The sequence below is a fragment of the Strix uralensis genome, chromosome 2 (assembly GCF_047716275.1).
Source record: "Strix uralensis isolate ZFMK-TIS-50842 chromosome 2, bStrUra1, whole genome shotgun sequence".
NCBI lineage: Eukaryota > Metazoa > Chordata > Aves > Strigiformes > Strigidae > Strix > Strix uralensis.
In genome coordinates, this window is record NC_133973.1 from 37,908,755 (window position 1) to 37,932,293 (window position 23,539).

At 44.8% G+C, this 23,539-nt stretch overlaps 2 protein-coding genes across 15 annotated transcripts in view; both read right to left on the minus strand.

The window, feature by feature from the left end:
* The window catches only part of PRDM15 (PR/SET domain 15), a 42,802-nt gene extending 35,759 nt beyond the window's left edge, over positions 1 to 7,043 (minus strand). For 2 of the 12 annotated variants that reach the window (XM_074858392.1, XM_074858391.1), the window contains exons 1-3: positions 2,901 to 6,169; positions 2,385 to 2,420; positions 1,726 to 1,771 (exon numbers count right to left, since the gene is read on the minus strand). In XM_074858392.1, the coding sequence (XP_074714493.1) occupies positions 1,726 to 1,762 (37 nt within the window). In that variant the 5' untranslated portion in view covers positions 1,763 to 1,771; positions 2,385 to 2,420; positions 2,901 to 6,169. Of the gene's footprint in view, positions 1 to 1,725; positions 1,772 to 2,384; positions 2,421 to 2,900; positions 6,170 to 6,958 lie in introns of those variants that run through there. The other 10 variants (XM_074858383.1, XM_074858395.1, XM_074858386.1 and 7 more) reach the window with 9 other exon arrangements.
* Positions 7,044 to 10,478: 3,435 nt separating this feature from the next.
* C2CD2 (C2 calcium dependent domain containing 2) overlaps positions 10,479 to 23,539 on the minus strand; it is a 41,305-nt gene continuing 28,244 nt past the window's right edge. For 2 of the 3 annotated variants that reach the window (XM_074858398.1, XM_074858400.1), the window contains exons 12-14: positions 22,408 to 22,535; positions 20,948 to 21,260; positions 10,479 to 15,579 (exon numbers count right to left, since the gene is read on the minus strand). In XM_074858398.1, the coding sequence (XP_074714499.1) occupies positions 15,353 to 15,579; positions 20,948 to 21,260; positions 22,408 to 22,535 (668 nt within the window). In that variant the 3' untranslated portion in view covers positions 10,479 to 15,352. Of the gene's footprint in view, positions 15,580 to 18,364; positions 18,403 to 20,947; positions 21,261 to 22,407; positions 22,536 to 23,539 lie in introns of all 3 variants that reach the window. The other variant, XM_074858399.1, reaches the window with a different exon arrangement.

Consider the following 23,539-nt stretch of genomic DNA (forward strand, 5'->3'; position numbering starts at 1 on the left):
TAGCCAGAGCGACAGCTTCTTAAATGGACTTTGCTGCCAAAGGAAATGAAGTACTTCATCATTACCCTTATCTTTCAACTGCACCTAGGCACCCCTCACTTCTGCAAAGATACCCACTGCACAGGTTCAACAAGGCCCAGACAGCATTGTCCAAAACTACATACAGGAGTGACACATTTCTCACTCCTTTGCAGATGAATGATCAAAGCATGGGGAATATGATACTGACATTGTGTGGCACATCTCTCGAAATCTAAGGGATGCCTTACGGCAGACATTCCCCAAGGCTGTTACACTCACCATATGTGACACTTTCAAGAGATTACAGCCACAGGAGAAATACAAAACTAAACATGGGATAAACGGTAGAATACCCTGGGGGGAGTACATTCACAGACCCCTATAAAAAAATATTCCAAAACTCTCTGATGTCTATGAAATATATATCCATTGTTAACTATGAGAGTGCACAGTATCATTTATAACAACTCACTTTTTCAGAACATAAGCAGTTCCCATTTCCCATGGGAAAAACTTACAGAGAACACAAGAAAGCACAAGAAATTCAATGACCACAGCCTCCACTGGAAGGGGGAAAATCATGTTGTGTGACACCTATCTCTGCAATTAGGGAATGGTATCACATCCCCATCTTTGTTGCTATCCACCAGGGTTTTCTTACAAAGGGGAAGATAAGGTAACTTCACTACTGGTATCTGCAACTCAATAAAAATGTCTACTGAGTCAACACAACTTTTGAAGAAACCCTGGTGAATCTGTGATGGAGGGAAAAGTAGAACTTTCTGATATAGTTGCCATAAGGTTTATGCACAACTGTGGAGCCTTCACGAGTACTGTGGATTCATACCACCATATGCTCCATTCTGCTCTTCCCAGATTGGATCTACAATATCCAGGCCCTCTCTGCTCATACAAGTAGGCGAGTGGACTCCACATCTCTTTAATTTTTTTCCACAGTAACACCAGATCCTGCATGTGCAGTCTGGTGACAAAGGAGAGGCTGCAGGGCTAGTATGCCACAGGGAAACAAGCCTACTAGCCAAGCTCCATCAAGCATGGGACACTGCCCATCACACTCCCTGGACACACCACCACTGCAGTCTCTCTTCACACACCATGACCCTATGAGTCCAGATCCCAGGTCTTCGAGCCCAGTCTGACACACAGGGTTACGTAGGAGCAAAACCACAAAGTCGAGCTGCGTGAAGCGCAGGCCCAGCCACAGGGACACAAGAAAACGCAGTGAATGCCATGAGTGAGACTTGTCAGGGCAGTCTGTGCATCTCAAACTGGGCTTGTCCAGAAACAATAATGAACCTGCATCCTCCTCCGGTGGAGCTGCAGATCTTCAACTCAGGCTAGAGGTCAGAGTTCCCCACAGACACCCCTGGTTGCTAAAGCTGGCTGTATAAACAAAAAGCTTAGACTAGTGTTAGGCCTTCAATCTCACTTACTTCAACCATGAAAAAGCTGTTCTGCCAACTCATATTCAGAGGTCTATTTGTGTGTTTGCCAACAAAACCAGGAGAATGTGTATGCTTAAAGTGAGCAACCTTCTCTCTACTCCTCCATAAACTGTTGGAGCTTCCTTTACATAAATATTTTTCCAAATAAAAACTTTGTCTGTTTTAGTCTTTGATTTCAAACATCCTGAATAGACAAGTTACATCATGAGAGTTAGATCATTTCCCTTCTAATACTTACAAATAAACATAATCTCATCACTGCCATCTTCAGCCATTTTTTAAACCTGCCAAAATACAAAAGATGAAGTTAGTTCTGAATAACGTTTACTTTCTGTACTACTGAAACATCCCTCTACAGAGTAATGATGCTGACTGACCCAGAGCACACCCAAACATGTTACTGCCCCTGCAGGAGTATCAATGGAAAGGTAAAGAAATTAAAGTTGCTAAAAATCCCCCAGTGACTGCTGTATCATTACATGTGTTTCTGAAATCACTACCAAGAAGCCTAAATGTCTGTATGTTCACAAGCATGTCTCTCTGAGGCAATGCTGTCTCGTGCCGTTCCCCATCCCTCCTCTCGCCAACCTCCAGCCATTCCTGGGTGTCCCCTGCTATAAGCTCCTGTGAAGCCTCAGAACAAGCAGGGCCAGAGGACTCATGCAAGCCAGCAACAACCACTGCAGAAACAAGGCCCACCTGGCTCAGGGAAACATTTTATTGAACAGTAGGTTAAAAAATTATCTCTGAAGGGCAGGTTACTTATTTAATAAACATAATTATCTTAGTAACCTAAAAATTGCAGATACAATCACAGATTTGTTCCAAAGGCAAAGGTATACTGTGGTAATGAGCATCAGAAAACCTGGGAAAACAAATCCTGTCTCTGTCACTGACCTTCCATGAAATGGTAGCTCACCGATTTGCTTTCACCTGTAAAATAAGGATAATCTATATTCACTTTTATAAATCAGTTCTGGCAACATGTATTAAAAACTTGCCTAAACACTATCTATTGCTCCTCAATGATGTCTGGACAATCAAAATTATGGTTGGCAAGTAGTCTGATTATGTATAGCTAAGATCAGGACACAAGCAGCATCTAGAAAATAGTTTTCCCTTCTCTAACCATGAAAAGGCTTTCCTCTTCAAACAAGCAATTTTCCCAATGCCCCAGTGAGAGGCAAAGCAATGTGAAGATCATAACCCAAGTCTAAGAGAGAATGAGGATGCAGAAACAGCAAGCACATTGGTCAAGATGACAACAGGAAGGAGTAAGAGACTGAACCTGTGAGAGGGAGGACAGGAGGAAAGGAAACATGACCAAAGACACACCAAGCTAGCAGAGCCCTGTTCAAAAAAAGATAAAGCATTTGCTACTACAACAACAAAAGCCAAGCCAAAGATACGCACAAGCACAGCCGTTACTCAGGATCAGCGTAGGAGCAGGACTTCCCATTAGGAGTTTACTCTTCAACACTGATGCTCATATCCTCTGCCTGGCTGGATCGTGGAAATATGCCTCAGGTGGGAGCCTGTACCAGCAGCTACTTCTGCGCAGGTACCAGCTCTACTGGCTTCTCAGCACAAGTGAAGTCCCTGTCCCACACAACCCCTTCCACTGTTTCAGGAAGGGCTCCATCCTTGTGCCAAGTCTGCTGCTAATGCCACGATGGCACCTACACCTGCCAGGGAGCAATGTTCGATACGCAGCCGCCAGCTGCACCCATGCTCCGCTCCACCTCAAGCCTCCACCAGAAGCAGCAACCAGGTTTCTTCACCAATCCATAGGCTACTTCCAATTAGCAAAGGACAATCCATCACCACTTGGAGATGCGCTGGGTGGAAAGCCAGCATGTCAACTGACAGGAATACAAAGGGACACCTGGTTGCTGTGGCTCCTGATCATGGCAGGAGGGATCCTGCTGCTCAGCTATCTGGGCAACAGCCTAGATTTTGGTCACTGAGTCTGGGTGCCCTGGCATTCCCCCACGGCCTGTCCCAAGCACTGCCCTCCCCAACTCTACCTAATGTCAGCAGCACAATTCCTCCTAACACCCGCTGCCCCAGCAAGGGGCAGCGCTGCCCGCCTGTGGCACAAGCTAGGCCTTTCTTGGCTACGGCTTTTGTGGACTAAACTCATATAATAAACCACTTAAATATTTATACAAAAGCCCAATGCTGAGCACAAGCAGCAATTCAGGGAATTTCCCAAAACCTCTTTTCCTGAAAACACTGTAAACAATGCAACAGGTATTTAGAGAAACCCAAAGTATAACTATGCAAAACAAGCCACAGAAAGTGCATCATAGATTGATGTCAAAAATGGTTTGTTTTGCTTTTTAACCCAGATGATTTGTGGACGCTCTGCACTATTTCAAGAGGTGTACATCCAGTTATTTTTAGTTTGTGTCCTGACAAGTCTTTATATGGCTGAATTAACAAATACTCTTCTTGGTCAACGGTTCAGATACGCAGTGGGGACAGTGCAGCAAGACCAGCAATACTGCTGTGTGACCTGTTTGTCAAAGGCATTCGCCTTCTAGGACTTTCCCGTGTCGCATTCCTCACAAACAGCAGACTGATGACATGCGGCATTACAGAAGCAGCAACGTCAGTCTTGTTCTAGGGGCTGTCAGATGAGAATAGCAACAAAGGGGAAGAGAAATCATAGTAGCATAAATGTGGTTCAAGGTGTTGGGGAGAAAGTGTAAAGATCCCTCTAACACACCTTGCGTAGTTGATAAGGACGCTACCTCTCAATTATTATCTGCATTAGCGCAGTTTTCATTTCTGCAGCAAGTACTTTCATTTTCCACATTGCAAAATTTCTGATTCATCATCCATCTTTCCTACGCTCAGCACAATGACCTGCTATGCTCTGAAATAAACAGGAACAGGTAACGTATTGCATAACAAATAAACTTGTACCTCAACACGCAGGTGCAAAAAGAGGACTACGTTGCATTAGTTTCTGCACCTTGCTACAAATTCCTGAGTGGTCTTTTTTTCCTCCCTTTCTACTTTACAGAAAGTGTAAGAAAGGAAGAACTGCCCCAAAATGGGTATAAAAATTCTGCTTTGCAGACACATACTACCTTTAACCCATAGGCTTCAAAACTCCTCACAAATCTCAACTGTATTTCCCAAGAGTTTTTGAAAGAAATGACATTATGCCGCCTGCTCCAGCTGGTAAATGGAGTCAGGGAGTGCCACGTTAGCTCACATGATGGCACTGAAGACTTTAGAGTTTTTACCCTCACCTGCTGTTGCTCTGGGCCATGTCTGGGTTTTTTTACAAGCATTTGTATCAGAAAAATATTCCATTAAGTCACTCATCCTACTGCATGTAATTATGTTGTCTTGCAGAGATAATCAAAGCTTCTAGGAATTCCAGATATTTTTATATAAACCACAAAGCAATCATTAAGCAGCGAATAATCAGATGAAAAGCTATACAGAAGAAATTAGAACACAGGTACAATGCCTAACTCTGATGGCAGTGAAAGAGCAGAAAAACCACAATTTTCTGCTTGTATAACTAATGAAGAGACTTTGTGTCCGAGAGTAGAGCACACAGCTAAGCACACAAACTCCAGCTGCCACATGGGCCTCTGAACACTTCTGAAACTCGAGGGAACCCAAATGCTGACACCAAGGGGCTGCAGCATCACAGATATCTGCTTGCAGAGTGCAACGCGCAGCGTTAGTATCAGGGAACCACTCCAGCCATAAGCTATCCAAAAAATGTTAAGACTGGGTGTAAAAGCATACTTTCCCCTTATAAACTGCTTTCTGAAGAAAGAAACCGGGCTCCAGTGGTAAGTTGAGTAATTTTGATCTTGCAAATGGATTTAAAAAACCAGGTAAGAATTAAAAAATAAACCAAATCCCTGAAAATCTGTATTTGAATTTAATGACCAACAAAGAAAATTAAAGTTTCTCTTTCTTCAGTTTTCCGTTAAAGTTCTAGAGTGGGTTTCTACTAGTGTGAATAAGTAACTTGAAAACACAAGCAGATGGGTACTGGAAATACACGTGTGCAAGCAGAATGCACTTAAAAATACAGAGTTTTCTTCATGTGTAGTCTAATTTGTTCATGCTACTGCTCAAAGTAATAGGAAACTATCTGTCAATATCTGGTAAACTACAGTGGGGCCTTGCATTTTTAAAAAATTATGACTATTCTACCAGTTATTGCTGAAAAGGGGGAGGGGGGCAATTTCTGGACCAGTCAGGGGGAGCACAGCATAACAGAGTGGTGCTGAGTTTATGCCCCCCGCCCCTTCCAACACTTCCCGCGATCACGCTCACTCAGCCCCAGGGTGAATAACGTATATGCAAAGTGTAATGAACTTGAGCTGAAAACGACCCTGTTGCAGGACAGGGGGCTTTCCTCCTTCTAGTCTCGTAAACCAAGACACTGCACCTTCCCCCAGAGGCGCATACCGGCTGGCCCGGGGCAGGGCGAGGGCCGAGCCTCCAGCCGGCGGGGCAGCCGCCGGTAACGGCCGGTTCCCTCACTCGGTTACTAGACCGGCCTCCTCCTCCCGCCCTCTTCCCTCAGAATCACGCCTCACACCGGGGCGAGTCCGTGCCCCGCCGAGGCGCTCCCGCAGCCAGCGGCTCGGCCGCGGCCCCTCGCCCCGGCTGCCGGCGGGGAAACGCCGCTGCCGCCGGCACCAGCCCCAGCGCCGCCGTTTCCCTCACGGGGCCCGCAGTCCCCCCGGACCGGCGGCTTCACCGGCCGAGCGCCACCTGTGGGGACAACTCCCCCCCCCTCCCTGCCGCCGTTACACAGCTCCAGCGGCTCCTTCCTCCGCCGCCCGCCCGCGGGCCCCGCACGGCGCCGCCGCGGGGGCTGCCCCAGCCCGCCCAACACACTGCCCCGGCGGGGCCGGCGCCCGGCGAGACGCAGCCCGGCGGCGGGGCCGGAGCCTCCCGACGCCGCGGGGTGCGAGTGTGCGTGTGTGCGAGCGGCGGGGGAGGCCTCAGCGCGGCCCCGCACACGCCGCCGGCAGGGCCGGCGCTGAGCGGCCGGGACCGCGCCGCAGCCGCCACGGAGCCCGGCGGGGCCCGGCCTGAGATCCGGGAGCGGCTCCGCCGGGTTTTGCCTCGGACCCGCCTCGCCCCCCTCCCTACTGCCCTCCCTCCGCGCGCCGCGGCGCGGCCGCTGTAACAAAGAACAGGCGGCATGGAGGAGGCGGCGGCGGCGGAGGAGGAGGCGGCGGGGCCGCAGCCGCCGCCGCCCCGAGAGCCCTCGCCGCCGCCCCCGCCTTGGCCGCGCGCGCCCGGGGGGGAGCGGCGGGGCGCGGGAGGAAGCGCGGCGGGCCGGGCCGCGCGGGGCGGGCGCGGGGCGGCGGGCCGAAGGGTCCCGCGCGGAAGGTCCCGCGCGTGGGCCGGGAATGGGGTGGGGGAGAGAGGGAGGGGGAGGCGAGGCGGCGGGCGGGAGCGCGGGGAACCGGCGTTACCTGCCTGGGGAAGGGCCAGACCCGGATCGGATCCGGACTCCGGGTTCCGATCCGCTCCGGAAACCACGCGCCACCGGAAGCCCGCGCGGCCGGCCGCAAGGCACGGCGGGAAGCGTAGTCCGCGCGCGGCGGGGAGGGCCGCACTGCCCGCCAGCCGCCGCCGTTAGCGCGGAGCGGGCGGGGGGGCGGCGGCGCTGCCGACCCCCTCCCGGCGCCCTCATGGTCCCGGCCAGGGCAGCGGCGGCCGGACCTTCGGCGCCGCGTCGCGGGGGTCCCCCCAGCCGGGCCCGTTCCCCGGGGGGAGTACGACGCCCGTGCGAGGGGCGGCCGCACGGCTACCCCGCGGCTCTCCCGCACCGTGCTTCGGCCCTGGGCTGGAGGAGGGCGGCTGCCACCGAACTTGGCTTCGCACCCAGGTTGCACAAGCTCGGTGCTTCCCTCCTCCCCCTGGACAGTGCCAGCCGCGAGGGAGGAGTCCCTAAGGCGTTCTGTCAAAAGGCGCTCGGGCTTCGTGGAAGTGCTTCCTCAGGCATGTAGCAGGCTGTAGGGCCTGTGATTTCTTTTCACACAATTCCTCACTGTGAGGGTGGTGAGACACAGGAACAGGTTGCCCAGAGAAGCTGTGGCTGCCCCCTCCCTGGCAGTGTTCAAGGCCAGGTTGGACGGGGCTTTGAGCAACCTGGTCTAGTGGAAGGTGTCCCTGCCCATGGCAGGGGGGCTGGGACTAGATGATCTGTAAGGTTCCTTCCAACCCAAATCATGATTTTTCCCCAGTTAAACACTGAACAAGTACCTGAGTGCCTGACTCCTCTGTACCCAAGCCGGTTGTCCCTCAAACAGGGTTCGTTACCCAGTGTGCAAAAGCCAACCTCACACACAGAGCTGAGATACTAGTTTTATTCCTTAGTTGCACAAAGATGGGTGCTAGGGGTAATTCCGCAAAGCTAGCGTGCTACACAAAGGAACTACAGCCTATTTATCCTATTAGATGATTAGTAAAAACCTAAGTTTACTCTCATTGATCCATAATTACCATTCCATATATATTTAAATTAGCTCCACTTGCTGCGTAGATTAGCACACATGCTCCTTGCAGGTGCGGGGGAGCAAGTTTTTCGGTCTTGAATTGAGTCTGTAGTCACGATCTCCCCCTGTCACCTTTACTTTTCCACCAGTTTCCACAGATTTTTGCTGACTTCATACTTCTAGGGCAATCATCCAGCCTCTGGTGCCTTCTGGGGCAGGATGTTCACCTCTATCTTTTATCTCTTCAACGGTAAAGCCCTTAGCAAGGCTTGGATTGTAGCAGGCTCACACAATAAAGCCACAAAGTATGGGGCTTACATAATGGAGCCAGTGATTAGTGGTCCTTGTGCTTGATGAGAAACATTTGTATGGGCTACAAGGCTACAAGCCTGGTTGAGGCTACCAAGTCCAGCGCTCCCAAATCTCATCAGTCCTGCATTACCAGCATGTTATCAGGGCCCAGCCCTGCTGTGCTCCACAGCAGGAATAACTAGCAATGCCCATTTTTTTATATAATGAGACCTGGTGCCCAGGAAACAAAGGACGTGGACCCACTGTCCTCAGCTCTAGGGGTTTTAAACCCCCAGTTGGGGTTACTGCAGTGCTCGCCCCCCTCCCAGCTGAAAGGTGCGCTGGGCAGCCAAGAATGTGCCTTCAGAGGCAGAGGCCTGGGCCAAGAAGTACTGATGCTTTTTGTATTCAAGCAAGATGCTGCCCCCCCCCCCCCCCCCCCCCCCAGGTTTTTCCTCTGGTAAGAAGTGTTTCCTGCACTGGAGTCCCCCCTAAAGCCTTATGCAGTGCTCCCTGCCACTGTGGTGTGACCCACCAGTCTTCACAGTGAGAGCGCCCCTGCAGATTCAAAGATGATGGAAAGAGTCACCAGTTCTGTCCTCTCCAGGAGATGTGCTCTTCTCAAGGCTACATCTTTTTAACAGTTGGCTAAGACCAGGCCCCTTCTTGCTTCCCACCTTACCCATCCCAAGTCCCCTTCTACACAAATACCCAGTTTCAAGAGGGACGTACAGAGAGTATTGTGACTCTCTTCTTGTTAAGTGCTTGGGTAAACTGAAACAATGCAGCATTTGAATTTTGGTAAATTCTTGGTAAAACAGTGTTAATTTGAAGAGGGGGAACTGTTTATTCTTCAAAAATGACTCACCAGAAGCTTTCAATGAGCACAGAAGGAGTAAGGGCAATTTTTCAAGGACCTAACCGCATGTACAGGTCATTTGCTTTTTCAAAGGCCAGAGCTGACTGTCCTTTAGTTTTGTATGGTCTGCTTTTACGTATTTTCCCTGTACATCTCAGTGCATATTCACATTCACAATGCTGTCTCTGGGCCTCTGCCTAGGTTTCTCCAGCATCCAGTGTACAAGGGTGGTTATCCTACTTGCAGTGGATTCACTCTGTCAGAATAAGTATTAACTAATTGAGAATAGTTATCTGTATGTTTCCTAGCTGAAGCAGTCTGGATTTACAATGCATGTGAGTCTGCATCTTGCAGCTCCAAAATGATTTTTTTTTTTTTTTTTTGGTCAGTATTCCTACCTTTGTGCAGAGTTAACATCAGACAGTGAACTCGCATCTTATACCCGGCTCGCTGGGGTAGAGATGACAATTTAAGATCCCTGCCATCCATTAAGAATGATGAACTGGAGGAAAGAGCAGGGTGCCAGACTTAGTGGTACATCCATTCCTGCTCTCGCTCTGATAGGTCTCCTCACTTTTGCTAGCATACATAAATGGCATCACACAAGTTATAAAACCTCACCCAAGATTACAGCAGGAAGGAGAAGTAAGAAGGTTTGTTGGGAGACTATTAGGAAATTTCAGCTAAGCACTTCAAGAATATTAAATAAATGGACACAGAGATGTGGGCAGTAACTCCCAGTAAGTTAACATACAATTTCCTTGCAAAAGAAGGTACGGCACTCACTTTGGGAAGGGAAATAAAAAGACTATCATGGTTATTGTCATGTGAATGCCTATTTCTGGTGTGTGGTTTTTTTTTTTTTTCCTCAGTCTGGTAGGGTTTTGTGACAGCATTAGTTCAGAACATAACTTTTGCAGTAAAATGATCGCAAGAGAACCTTATTCCCAGGCTGTGCTCATTTTAGTACTGGTGTCCTCCACATAGGATCTAGGCCCTAACACTCCTCCCCCTTTGCCCCCCAAATTATAAATGATTTCAGGATAATGCAACATAACTGAGAGAAAAAATAACAAGCAACCACAATGGACTCCACAAATCCTTCGTCCATTAGATTCCCATCCAATCCATGTTTCAGGTGATTTCTCAAGGAACAAGAAGAGACGACCTGATATGGCCGGGGTTATCAGAAAGAACCCACAGTGTCAGCACAATGCAGGCAGAGAACTCTGCTCCTGAATAAACAAGTAAATGGACTGTGTTAAGCAACAGGTCATATTAGTGAAGGACAGTAGAAAACCATCTGTTATGCTTGGCTGACTAGGTATGTAGGACAGCACACTACACGGAGACAATTGGCTTTTATTGTATGTACAGCAGTAGTTATTTCTTTAAAAAATCCTCAGGCTTTTTAGTGATATAATAAATCTGTACATCATAGACTTCTTAATTGCACCAACTTAATTTTGTGTACACACAGAATAAAAGGAAAAAAAAAAAAAAAGACACCCACCACAGAAGAAGTGACTATCACAGTTGAATTCTAGGAAAAAATGTTTTACCCCACCTGGAATATCAGAGCATAATACATTATTGGGAAATACAGACTTATAGTGTTGGGAAGACCTCAGATCCATCCTTCCCAGCTATTTTAACATCATGCCAGCAGCTTGCATAGTAACAGTTTGGATATCCTGAGTGAAATGATATTATTCACCCTTAACTTAATCACCCTTTTTATGTAGTTAATCTTGAGTTGTTTGTCACCAAGGCTGTGGCTTAGCAATGTACAGAAGCGTATGCTGACTTTAAACACATGAATAAATCCACTTAGGTCCTGTGGAGGTCAAAGCATGGGGTCAGCTGTTCCCACTCACACTGGGATGTCTTAGCCCGGAGCTACAACATATTTAATTTTGTACCAGGATAAGCACTTATCTCAAACTTCAGCTCTACAATTCAAAAACTGCAATAAACTAAAATGAAAATGCCATGCGGCTCCCACCTTGTACAGAGCTCTTGCTCCTTGTAACACCTTGCGCTACCAGAGCTGAAAAAGATGTTAAAACAAGAGCAAGATTCTTATTTTGCTTCCCCACACACATTTGGTAGCATTTTATGTAGTCGATGTTGCTTTTTCCTACGATACTTTGCATATCAAGAACACCAAAACTTTACAAGAAATACACAGCAGAAAGCTTTCACTTGAAAACCACCTAGACCAGCGAGGAGATGCAGTACCAGGAAATGCTGTAAAATTTCACTGATGCTCAAAACTGGTATCATTGCCAGGCAATAGAACACCTCGAAAAAAGCAGTGCTGTAAGCCAAGTCCTCTCAAGAGCAAGACAGTAACTACAGGTCTGTATGACCTGGAGCCCCAACCTCTCTCCCAAAAAAAGAGCAGGGGGAAAAGAAAATCTAACAGAAACCATAAGAATAAAGCCCAGTATTTATGCTCGCACAGTTTATGACCTGTCCATTAAGTTGAAGAAGTTTGCCAAAGGTATTTTGCTTTTTAAATTAATATGAACTTTTTTCCATGATGGCATTCCTTCTCCTTCCTGCCGCCTAAGAGTCACAAGTTTCATACATAGTTAGGAGTGAAATGACTGTCATTTCTTCCTGGGGTGAACTGGATATGAAATACCGGTGATCCAGGGATAAAGGACCCCCTCCTCTTTAAAGTGACTTCTAAAGTGATCTCAGTCACTTTAAGAAAGTTACCTAGATTGTATTCACATTTGAGATATTAGGTAGTTTTATTGCTTTAATCTACAAAGAAAAATTTAGTTCTTGTACTACTTACTTGGTCAAAATTCACACTAAAGCTGAGGCAAATCTTGGTTAGGTAAGGATGCAGGTTGTCTCCATCAAGGCAAATGAGAAGCTAAAATACCATAAAGCAGAACAAACCACAAACAAAGATTAAGAAGGTTCAATTATGGGCCGAAAATTTGTTTAGAAAGGAAAAGCAAGCCTTCATCTCTTAGTCCTCATAAAATAAAGACCATGCCTTCTTTGCTGTACAGAACATCCGGAAACACGAAAGTGTAAGAAAAGGGGCAAAAAGGAAGAAAGATTTCACAGGTTGTTTCCAAGCTACTGTTCTGAAGTAATTAAATTGGAAGGCAGAAAACAAGAAGTTTTTGGTGTACTATCATGCAGAGATTTGTTCTACTGTTCAAATGTGTAGTTATTAAAATTATGAAGACTGCAAAACGTAAAAGAGCAAAATTATTCCCTCCAGCATCCTTCATACAATTGCACAGGAAATATTCAGCACCTGACAGGATACATCATGGTGTTAGTTATACCAGTTTACAAATCCAGTCCTCCTGACCCAAACCTGTAGCATAGCTCCTGCTGGTTGTCAGGACCCAACTCATGCTGACCTAAATACTAATACACAAAAAAGGTACATACTGAGATCTGATCTTAAATGACAATCTAAATCACCCTGGGAGGGGGGAATGGGATTCAATATTGAGGCCCTTCGGGGTTGTCATGACTGAGCAACTCAATTGTCCCTTTCTGTTTAGTACCTTAGCTTGTTTCTACAACAGGACATAAACTATTTGCAGAGGAGCAGGTGAAGAACACACCAGCCAGATACAGAGATCAAACATCAAACCAAATTATGTTTATTTTCCTGAGGAGTGAAGGCATTTAAAAAACAAGATTCCCTTTTTACCCCAAATGCCTTACTTTCCTCATCTTAAGAATTAATTCTCTCTCAATATATGCGAGCCCAAACTTTCACACAGTTTGCAGTATAGGATGTTCTCGGTTCCCACCATCAAGACACACATTAACTAGGCAATCACCAAGAGCTTAAGAAAGAGGAACCAAAAACCACTTCTTCAGTGTGTATCTGTTCTTTGGGGTAAGCTGCAGGCAAACCCTACTCCTGTATTCTGCAAGTTATCCAGTGTTCTTTCCACCCCATTCTACAGTACATGATAAAGCCTCTGTAAATTAAAATCCCAGTTCAGTAATTTAAGCAGACTTCAAGTACTGTTATGTGATCCCTTTACGCTCCCAATTCCACAGCTTTTAGTGTAAGGGATGCTACCCATGAAGCTCAGTCTCACTTTAATTTCTTGAACTCAGCGACCAGGTGTCGTTTTCTCCTTCAGCAAACAAGACTGGGCATTTAAAATATGGCAGGGATTTGACTCCCCACCCTGCCCCATCATGCAAAGAGCTCCTAATAAGTCAAGGGAGAAAGTCTATGTTGAGAGAACGTAACATCAGGTTTTTTAGTGCTCATATCATGAACCACTGTGGAACAAACAAATGAAGAAACCTAACTTCTACTTTGTATTAAATTAACAACAAACAGAAGTGTTCAAGCACACTCAAGCTGGACAAACCTGCATTACTGAATTGGGATTTCTAAGCATGTTACAGCTCTAGAAGACTCATTTGTAACTAATTTTCAAAATACAGACTATTAAAATACCTTCAAGTGTTTTCATAATAAGCAGTGTGCTTAATTAAGTATACAACTATTTGATATTCTGGACTGCTGTACTACCACAGTGATTTTAGGAGGTTACACATAAACAGTACTTTTAAACAGTAGGCTCAGTTAAAAGATTTAAGACAGTTAATGTCCTCTAATATTTTCTTATTAAAAAAGAAACCAAACCCCCTCTACTTTTATATTCTTTGCAAAAGTATTTACCAAGGAATCTAGAGTTCATCAGAAGTTTTGAAGTGTATTTCTGTTCTTCAGTGACTTTCTATTTTTGAAGAATGGTTTAAGTTGAAAACCCAAATATCTGTCAAAGTGTTGGATGTCTTATGGGGAGGAGAGGGTGGGGGGGAATCACTGTTGGCAAAGCAGGCACAAATCTATCATCCATTCATGTAAGTAATTTAGATGGAACAGATGTTTCTCTTGTCTAAAACAAACAGGCTTGGTCCTTTGTCCTCAGTAGGAATGTAGATGATGGAAAAGTACAGGTATGTGCAAAAGATGGTACCTGTGAAATACTGACTGACATTTTACTCTTCTTAATAGCCAAAACAAGAACTATGCCTTTCATCAGTTTTCCCTTTTCATTTAAAGGAGCCAGCTGCAATATATAATGAGGAAAAAAAGTTAAAAACCTCAACCAACCAACCACTCACCACATGACAACACTGGTAGATCTAGAAAGTGAAAAATGACTAAGGGAATTGTTGTTATTATTTTTTAAAAAGCTCTCTTCACAACTGTGTTTTCTAAGATCTCACTAAATGTTTGGCAAGTAAAACAAGCTGTCTAATGAAAAGCATTATAGGGTTAAACATGATCTATTCATCACTTATTGCTCCTAGCTTTGCATTTGATACAATGGTTAATATACTTGTCTAACAAGTACTTGGGAGAAGGAATTAGAGCCCCTAAGACAGGTTTTTGCATTAGCAACGCAGCTTCTCACACAGGGAAGAAAAGCTACATGTGAGAATTTGTAAATGTCTTGTTTGCGAGTAGACTCAAGTAGACTTTAAAAAAAGTTCTGTTTTTTTAAGCATAATTTATGCACAGAACATTAAACAATATGCTAGTATAAGTATTTGCATAATTTATTGATTATGGCTAATATCAAAGGCATCTCTCCACCTACATGGACTGAGCAGTTATTACAGCAGGCTACAGTTATTACAGTAGGCTATCTTAATCAGCATTTTAGTTCTGCTTCTGAAAACTTACCCATTTCCAAATTACAATACAAACTGGATCTGGGTCTCTCTTCCCTTTCAGCCTGACTAGAAAAAACAAGTTGAGACTTGTGTTGCTACTATTCCAGGCTGCAGTAAGGAAGCACAGTGGTATCTTCTCTCTTTATAGTGGTTCAGTCATCTAGCAGGTATGATGTTTCAGTTCTTAGCTCCCCGTTAATGTAAACTAGGTGCTTACACGCAGGGCCTCCCTGCCTGCACCATTCCCCATCCTCCCTCATCTTCTACATTAAACCACATGGTCCTCCAAAAGCTGTCACGATACAAGTAGTGCTGCTTGTATTTAGAGGAGCAACTTTATAATCAGAGAGAAAAAGTGTTCTGGAAAAATAAACAAAAAAGACAAGCTTTCTGTTTATTCCCGGACCACTGTACTCGTGAACATCATTTTATGCAAGTCGTCAGCCATATTTGTATTCTCTAGTACTGCTCTGTAAACAAACGGTCAAATGATGTGCAAGTATCCCATCAGAGAGTGTTCAGTCTTACACGTATGGTTCTGCTGAAGCACCATTCAGTTTGTTCTTGCTTTTGTTTTTGGAAAGGAGCTTTCTGTTCAGAATTCGTGATAGCGTGCCTCCCTTCTTGCGTGTTTCCTCTGACAGTGGCTGCTGCAGGTAGACAAGATCGTTGTGCGATTGACTCATTCCTGGATCCTTCTGATGATGTCGCCGGCGGAAAAAGAGCTTCGCACTTTTTTTCAAAATCCCACCTGCAGAAGCAAATAGCAGAGGCGCAGGACACTTTAGACAGAACAGGCTGCTTTCCTCTTGGAGTTCAGCTTTAACTGTAACTACAGCATGACTGAAAAAAGCCTTGGTCTTAACATTTCCAGTTAAGTATCACCCTGGTAACTATTCAAAAAATGTTAGAAAGCTAAGAGCATGGTGGATCTAAAGCAAGAATATTGATGGTTTGTAATCTAGAGGCCATCACAGTATGAGTTCCACCTTGGAACAAGTGATTTCAGATACCGGCAATCGTAAGCAATCATCGTGCTTTCAGCCCGAGGCACACATACATACACTACATGCTACTGAATCCTCCTTGCCTCGTTGTTGATCCAGCTCTCTCCCAGCTGACCACCACTGAGAAATTCAGACTCCACAGAAGTATGCATTTCTCCGCTTCTCCTCATTCCATGCAAGTATCATGCAAACTGAATCATGACAGACTGTGGTAGTTCTAGATATATGCATATACACACACTTGTACAGTTAGCAGAAATGTTCAGGAGAGAAGAGCTCACATATGTTGCTAGAGAAGCACTAAAGAAAAAAGGAATTTCCCTTCAGTTCTTTCAGAAATTATGCTGTTGTAAAGGAAGGAAAGCTACTGTGAAACATGCCTATGAGCAATCAAATATTAATCCTCTGATTTCATCTTCTAAAGCCAATCCACACATCTTGTGGAAGTCTCCTTCCTTACATTAGTTTGAAATGCTCTTCTGAAAGCTATGGTAGCAGTCAAACAGACACATGCACAGCGCTTGGTGTGGGTTGTACACTGGGTTCTCACAGGTCAAACAGGCATATCCCATTTTTCCAATACAATAAAAGTACAGAGTATTTGTAAAACATATGAAATAGAGGAAGTAACGTTACTCTCTGTTGTTTCAGATATGAAAGGAGCTGAGAAGAAAAGATTAGCCTGTGATGCACAACATGAAGGTGGCATTTTAATTTGTGGTGAAGGACACTGTTGGTGCTGGAGAAAAGTACCAGGCAGTCAACCTGCATGGAGTAGGCCCACACAAGCCAGACAGCACATATTCTATACGAATTTTGTAGCACCACCTAGAGTAACAATCACAAAGCATTTGCTATTTTAAAATCCTGTTAAGAGTAGCAATTCACTTCAAGCAGATTAAAAATGATATTACATCTGCTTCCAACAGGTTCAGAAATTTGCTCAAATCCCTTCTGCGGTAAATTAAGTTGATTTATTTTGTTGTATTCCTTCCCTTGATCCCATGTCAAACCTATTATACAGCCAAGACAGTTGCAGCTGTCATCTCGCCAGGGACTCAGGACTCATGTTGCCAACACCAGCCACCTGTGCTCCTCTCTTTGCAAGCTTCGGTTGTTTTTGCAGCCACCGTTCTGCTAAATTCCACCTTCCCTTTCCCTGTGCACGTGTGCCTGATGTGTAAGGCAGCTTGGCTGCAGTTGGCAGGGACACTGCTCCAAGCTACCAGCAACACTCAGGCTGGTGTCAGTACATCAGCCCCACGTTAAAACAGAAACAGTTTTGTGCAGAACTGGGTAGTGGTGGTGTCCAAGTGGCACAAGCCAATTTGAACGAAGGAGGACCCAGGTACCAAGCCAACACAGGAGCCTTCTGGCAGTCAGACTAGTACGTGAGGACAGTCATCTCCCTTGCAAAGCTTCCACACCTCGTTCCCACACCACTATCACATTTCCTGATTCTTCCTCAGTTCAGTCATTAATTCCTGTCACCACACAGTCTTGATTCTGCTTTTCCTCCCATTGCAAATGGATACAAAAAGCAACGCACAGACCAATTCTTTCATGCGATACTGTGCAATAGCTAGAATTACATGTTTGTCCCCCAAGGACTTGACACAGGCTGCGTGTCATTTTGCACAGTGACAGCTGCAGAATAGGTATTTCATGGCAGCTCTGTTGCACACAGCCAGATGCTTCTTTGTTCAGACCAGAGCAGTTACAAACATGTGCTTGGGTTTATTACTTCATATTTTAAGGACTAAGCATTCAGCACCTGGGAAGATATTCTACCATGTTTTGTCTTGCTGCTGCTGAGACTTTTCTCAGAATGCACAATGGGATGGAGCAGAAGTCAGCTGAAAGCAACTGGAACTCATGGATTTGAATCTTGACTGCTCTCCCATCACCCTCTGATTGATCTTTCTAGCAAGGCAGTACCACTTCAAGCTGTTGTCAACAGCATAAAAGAAATAGTGTTCAACCCCATGATACTGACAGCTGTTAATATGCAAAGGCTAGGGGGGACTGATGAGGCCTTGCTGCTGTGCAGCTTTGTTTTAGCAGTCAGCTGTTCTACCCAGCAGTCTTGGCAGCTGCAGCTGAAGCTGTGCCAACAGAAGGAGTAGGACAGAAGGGTTTATCCGTAAGCAGCTATTTAGTCCTATCCATTCAGGCTGATTTCCCATACTAGGAAATAGAACCAAACAAGAATGCTGTAAAAATTGTGCCGGTGGCCTGGGACAACTTGCTGCAGCTGAAAAACAGCAGGCAGCGCTTCCCCGAGAGCAGCACAGGCTCAGCACAAGCAGCAGCTCCCTGACATGAAAGCTCCCTGTGTTTCTGGAGGTACTGAGGTCATTGCTACCTGGAAGCTTGCCACATCCCCGCTGCCACCCATCAGCCTCTAGCCAGTTTGGTACGTGCTGTCTGACAGTGGCTCCAGCTGTTGTGGAGGCATGCACCCCTGCTAAGAAGGCAGGGTAGGGCAAATCACAAGCTTGGCGATGCTCGTGCTATTTGCATGCTTACTTCTCAAGTTCAACAGGATCCATATGACAGCTCTGCCCCTAACACCAGGAGATAAGCAGAGAGCATGTCAAGAGCGCTGTACAGACTGACTGGTCTTCATAGCCTCCTCTGCACTAGTTTAGGGTGTTCTGAAAATGCTTGTGGGGCTAGGATCACTTCTGAATCCCAATTTTGTCAATGAAGGAAGATTTCCTTCCACATTTACAAGGATACAAATAGAGATCTCTTCTTTCCATTCCTTCCCAACTTCCAAAACAGTTTTTATCCAGGTGGTTTTGTAAGGACCTACTGAGGTCTTGGTAGCTCTACAAGGCTATAAAAAAGATCTAGGGAACTGTAAGCAGCAGGTTTTAAAATAATCTTTCTGCATATGCATATCCAGTTATGCAGTCACACATGGTTTGCATAAGCAGATTTTGACTGATACTACAGGAATGGGAATGACGGAGAGAGATCAAGAATGTAGAGCACCCCTCCAAGCCTTCCTTGCTGTCCATTCTGCGTGATCCACCCGGACAGCACGACCACCAGAAGAATGATTTGTTAGAGCAGACCAGTCTGCTAAGACACCTGAGCATGGGAAGGTAATTTTGGAGGAAGGAAAGAAATGGATGGGGGAAGAAGAAAATTGGTGCCAAACTAGTTTTGCTTTAGTTTTTACAATGAGCTACGCTTTCTTAAAAAAAAAAAAAAAAAAAGACAAAAATAACTTACTGTGTAGGTAATTAATTCTGGTTGGGATAGTCCTCTTAAGTTTATAAAAGGGAATGGGTAAGAAAGAAGAAGTCAGAAAGGTAAAAAAACAAAAATATGCAAGAGTTAAAAAAAAAAAAAAAAAAGACCGCTAACTTTAAGACATTAACACAAGGCCTTTTAAAGCAGAAAGGGTTTTGTTTGCTTTGTTTGGGTTTTTTTATTGTTGTGTTTGTTTTTGTGGTTTTTTTTTTTAAAAGGGAAAGCATTTTACAGAACAGAAACCTTGAACTATTCAAAGCTAACTGAAGGCAGGGGCGTTTGAAATGTTTTCCTGTATCACTCCATAAAAGCTACTCACGAAAGAAAGTAGCTATACACGAAGTAGCTATATCACAAAAGCTATACATGAAGAGATCTGTGTATAAAGAAAGGGATTTGAGACAGCTTTTTAAAATATTTTTTCAAGATGAGGCAACTTTCTCAAATATTAGATATACTTTGTGCTTTTTAGCAGTCCTATACTATATCATGTAAACAGGATCTTTAGAAGCCTCATCTCTTTGCAACATATTGCACAGGGAAAAACAAAACTAGACAACCACTCACATACAAACTGTTTTAGAATAACAAGTTAAAGAAGAGTCCAGAGGTTTTGCAGAATCTCATTCAGCTTCCTAAACTTCTCCAGGCTCCAAATGAGACAAATCACTTCACAACTAACCCCCTACCCTCACCCCAAACACACCCAAAACTTTCCAGTGCTTGACGATCTATGTCAAATTGATTGTTGCTGTACCATCCTGATCTACCAGGTGGAGAAATACAGCTGTAAGAAGGCCAAAAACGTCGATGCTCTAAGGGAGAGCCTTGGCAAGGAGGGCCAGCGTATGCCTTATGTGGAGGGGGGGGTGGGTATGATAATCTGGTAATATACTGAGGTTTTGTAGTAGGTCCTTTTACAGTATCTCTGGGTAAGGAAAGAATAGAAAATAATAAAGCGAAAGAGGGATGGATACAGGTGAGAAACACAAACATTTTTGCAATTTCAACATGCAGCCCATGAGACTGATTTGCCGCCTGTTCAGCGCACAGTCCACTGCACTGGCTCTTGTGCCAGACTTCCTAACAGCCCCTGTGTTTACCACTTAGCCACAAACCAGTGCTACAGCCTCAGAGGTTAATGGATTTATAAAGGAAACACAAAGAATCCTAAGACATTTTCAAACTGCAGCTATCCAGGTGTGTAACTACATAAGCAAAATGATCTGACTCTTTACTTATTAAATTACCTTTTATTCCATTTTCTTTAGCAAACTACATATTAATTAAATCAGTGAAAAGGGAGAAAATGTTCACAAGACAGTTAAGAGAGAGTATACTTCTGTTTTAGCTGTGGTGCTTCCTGAACACATGCTTCCTGAACACGTGAGGGCAGGGGAGTCTTGTGCTCAGAGATGTGAAGGAAGAGCAGGAACGTATCAGAAAGCAGCTGTGGAACCCTGACATTTTCATGTTAGTATTGGGGCTGCTAATATAGCACAAGTCCTTGTTTACAAGCACATGGTTTTCACTGAGGAACCTACCATGTGGCTACTTATTTCTCTCCCAGATAACTGAGTTGGGCTTAGTGAGCTGCCCTTCAACTTCTAAGGGTGAGCCCTTCTGTTTCTTGATGGAGGGGAGTGTAAGAGAGCCTGACCTGGCTCAGAGAGCCAGAGGACTGCACTCTTTATGGCTGCTAGTAAGCCAGCTCAACCAACAGCACAGTCACAAGGAGTTTAAGGACAAAAATCAGTAAGAAAGGATGACCTACTACAGTGTTGCATGACACTGCCAGTTACACAGAGGTAGCAGTTATTCACTGAAGTGGAGGTAAGGATCACATACCTTTAGATTTTTTCATGCTTCCAGTTTCTGAAACACTTAATGAGCTCCCAGATATTTCTTCACAGGTCTGGTCTAAAAGCGTGTTGGTGTCCCACTGTTGGCTGCCGTTCTCCAAACCCCAAGCCTTATGGGCACTTTGCTGTGGGTCAGTATCAGGTACTATTTCTGAAGCACCTAATGATAGCTTTTCATCAGAGGTGACTTTTGCAACAGCTTCCTCCACAGTGGGTGGATCTACTTCTTTGCAGGAGCTGTCCATGGCTGCAGCATAGTCCATCATTAGTGCAGCTTCACTGTCCTGAGATAAAGAGGTCTGCCCAGTAAAAATAAGAGACAATGACACAAGCCACTCTGCTGGAAAAAAAACAAGCCTCTCTGCAAAAGGAGTTTCTTTTCTCTTCTTTACACTTTTACTTGTATTGCTCAGAGCTATCAGAAAGTCACTGTGAGGCTTCCTTAGCTCCACTAAAGGAGAGGAGCATATAGCCAGGTTTTAATAATGTTGTTAATGCCAAATGACTGGGAAAACCAAAATTAAGTACATGCCTCCCACCTATCCCCAGACCCACTGCTAATAACTGGACTCCTTCCTATATGTGCTGCTGTAATGAAGTATCAGCATGCATAGACAATAATATTCTGGTCTTTTTAAGAAAATAAACAAAGTGTTTCATCTCGTAGAAGGATTTTTTGGCATCCCTATCAGCTAAACACAAATCCATGCAGTCGCAGTGCCCCCATTTCTCAACCAGACACATCTATCACTGTGGTAGCTGATCCTCATCCCCCCCTGCCTCAGCACAGCGATTGCGAGGGGATCCATGCCCACTGACTCAGCTTTCACTCAGAGGTCTTTAGGGGTCCTGCCCATAACAGCAAGACTTGACAAGAAATGTCCACACAGCAGCCTGCAGGGAAAGGCCTACAGGCAGGCACCAAGCACCAGATGGGAGACTGAGGCTGTGGATGAAGAAAGTCTGGAGGAATGTTATATACCATGGGAGAAACAGTATTCTGTTTGCCCTCCCTCTGGAACACAGCCCAGAGGACTAGGAAGTTTTTCAGAGGGTTTTAACAACTTTGGAAAAAAATAGAAAAATCTTTCATACTTTTTCTGTGCATCTTCCCTCCATGGGTGAAACACAGAGAAGGACTAATTATTCTCTGTTCTCACCTAAATTGGTTTTCCCAAATCCCTAGTCATCCCACTCCCATCCAAGGATACCATGCATTTTTAGTCAAACTGTCAAATCTAACAATCAAAACCCAACTCCCTCCCCAACAAACCCACTCTGATTTGGCTTAACTTGAAACAGTTATTGAAACAAACTGTCCACAGACCTAGATCCTGCAGAGACTGCTGAATGGGAGACAGCAGAATGCATGTTAAGTTAATGTCGCACTCACTGGAGCACTTTACAGTACTAAACATTAAATATAAGTGTTGTTTTCTGCTCTACCTTGGACACCCCTGATATGATAATGGTGCTCTTCTTTCTAGGAGACTTCAGCTTCTGCTTTGCAGACTCACTTAACTGCCGAATGGCTGCTTCTGCAACAGGATCGGTGCCATTCAATACCAGCAGTTCTGAAAAGAAAGCATTATTTCAGAGGGAAGAAAGAAAACCAGGAGAAAACGGAGCAAAGAGAGGCAGAGTTTGTTCCTGACATAAAATTAAAAGAAATTAGCAGAAATGGTATAAACACCAGGCATACCAAAACACCTTCCAATTCACCACCCAGCTATTTGGTCTTGTCTTTTACTTCTGTTACCCGTTCTTTTGAGAAAAGGTACCTAAATTGCATTTGCAAACCCTTGTCCTGAGCACACAGGAGGTTTTGGAAGCCTAGACAAAACACTCAATTCTTTCAGTGCATTGTGCTACACTGAGGTGACTATAATCCGAAAGCAGCGGGTAGAACATCAGGTATGCCAGTCATGAAGAGCCATAGTTCTAAAATGGTACAAAGCTGGCATGTGCCACTACTTCAGGTACCTATTTTGCTCTTTTTCCAGACATCCTTGCTTGACATTTCCAGATTTGCTATGGTACTATGATAGGATGGGGAAGGCAAAGTAACAGTCACTCTGCTCTTTATCAGCTGCCTTCAAAGGCTGTAAAGTGCACCCCCCTTTCCCCTCCAAACATCGCACAGGAATAAAAAAAAACTGCTTTATGAAAAGCTCTTTAATGACAAACACAAGTTTATTTTTAAGCATGGCCATTTCTGGCATCTAGTATGCAAGTACTTTGGGCACAGCAAATACACAGTAATCAAACTCATCAAGGAACAAACAAGGCTAAGAAAGTTAACGAAATGAACCCCCCCATATTCAATTATCTGAGGTGGGCTTTTCTATTAGAAAGAGTTTTAACAACAAAAAGAATACAGGCAGGAATAGCACCAGTGTTAATTAATACGAGCAGTGCCTTTTGTTACTGTGACATTAGTGCAATAAAAGATGAGGCCTGAATAATTATGCTGCACCAAGTATCTCAGATACTTTTGGAACTTAAGAGTATGTGTGCACAAAGGGTATGCATGCCCACGCATGTCTGCACATGTGTTACAAACCCCTACTTTTCCATC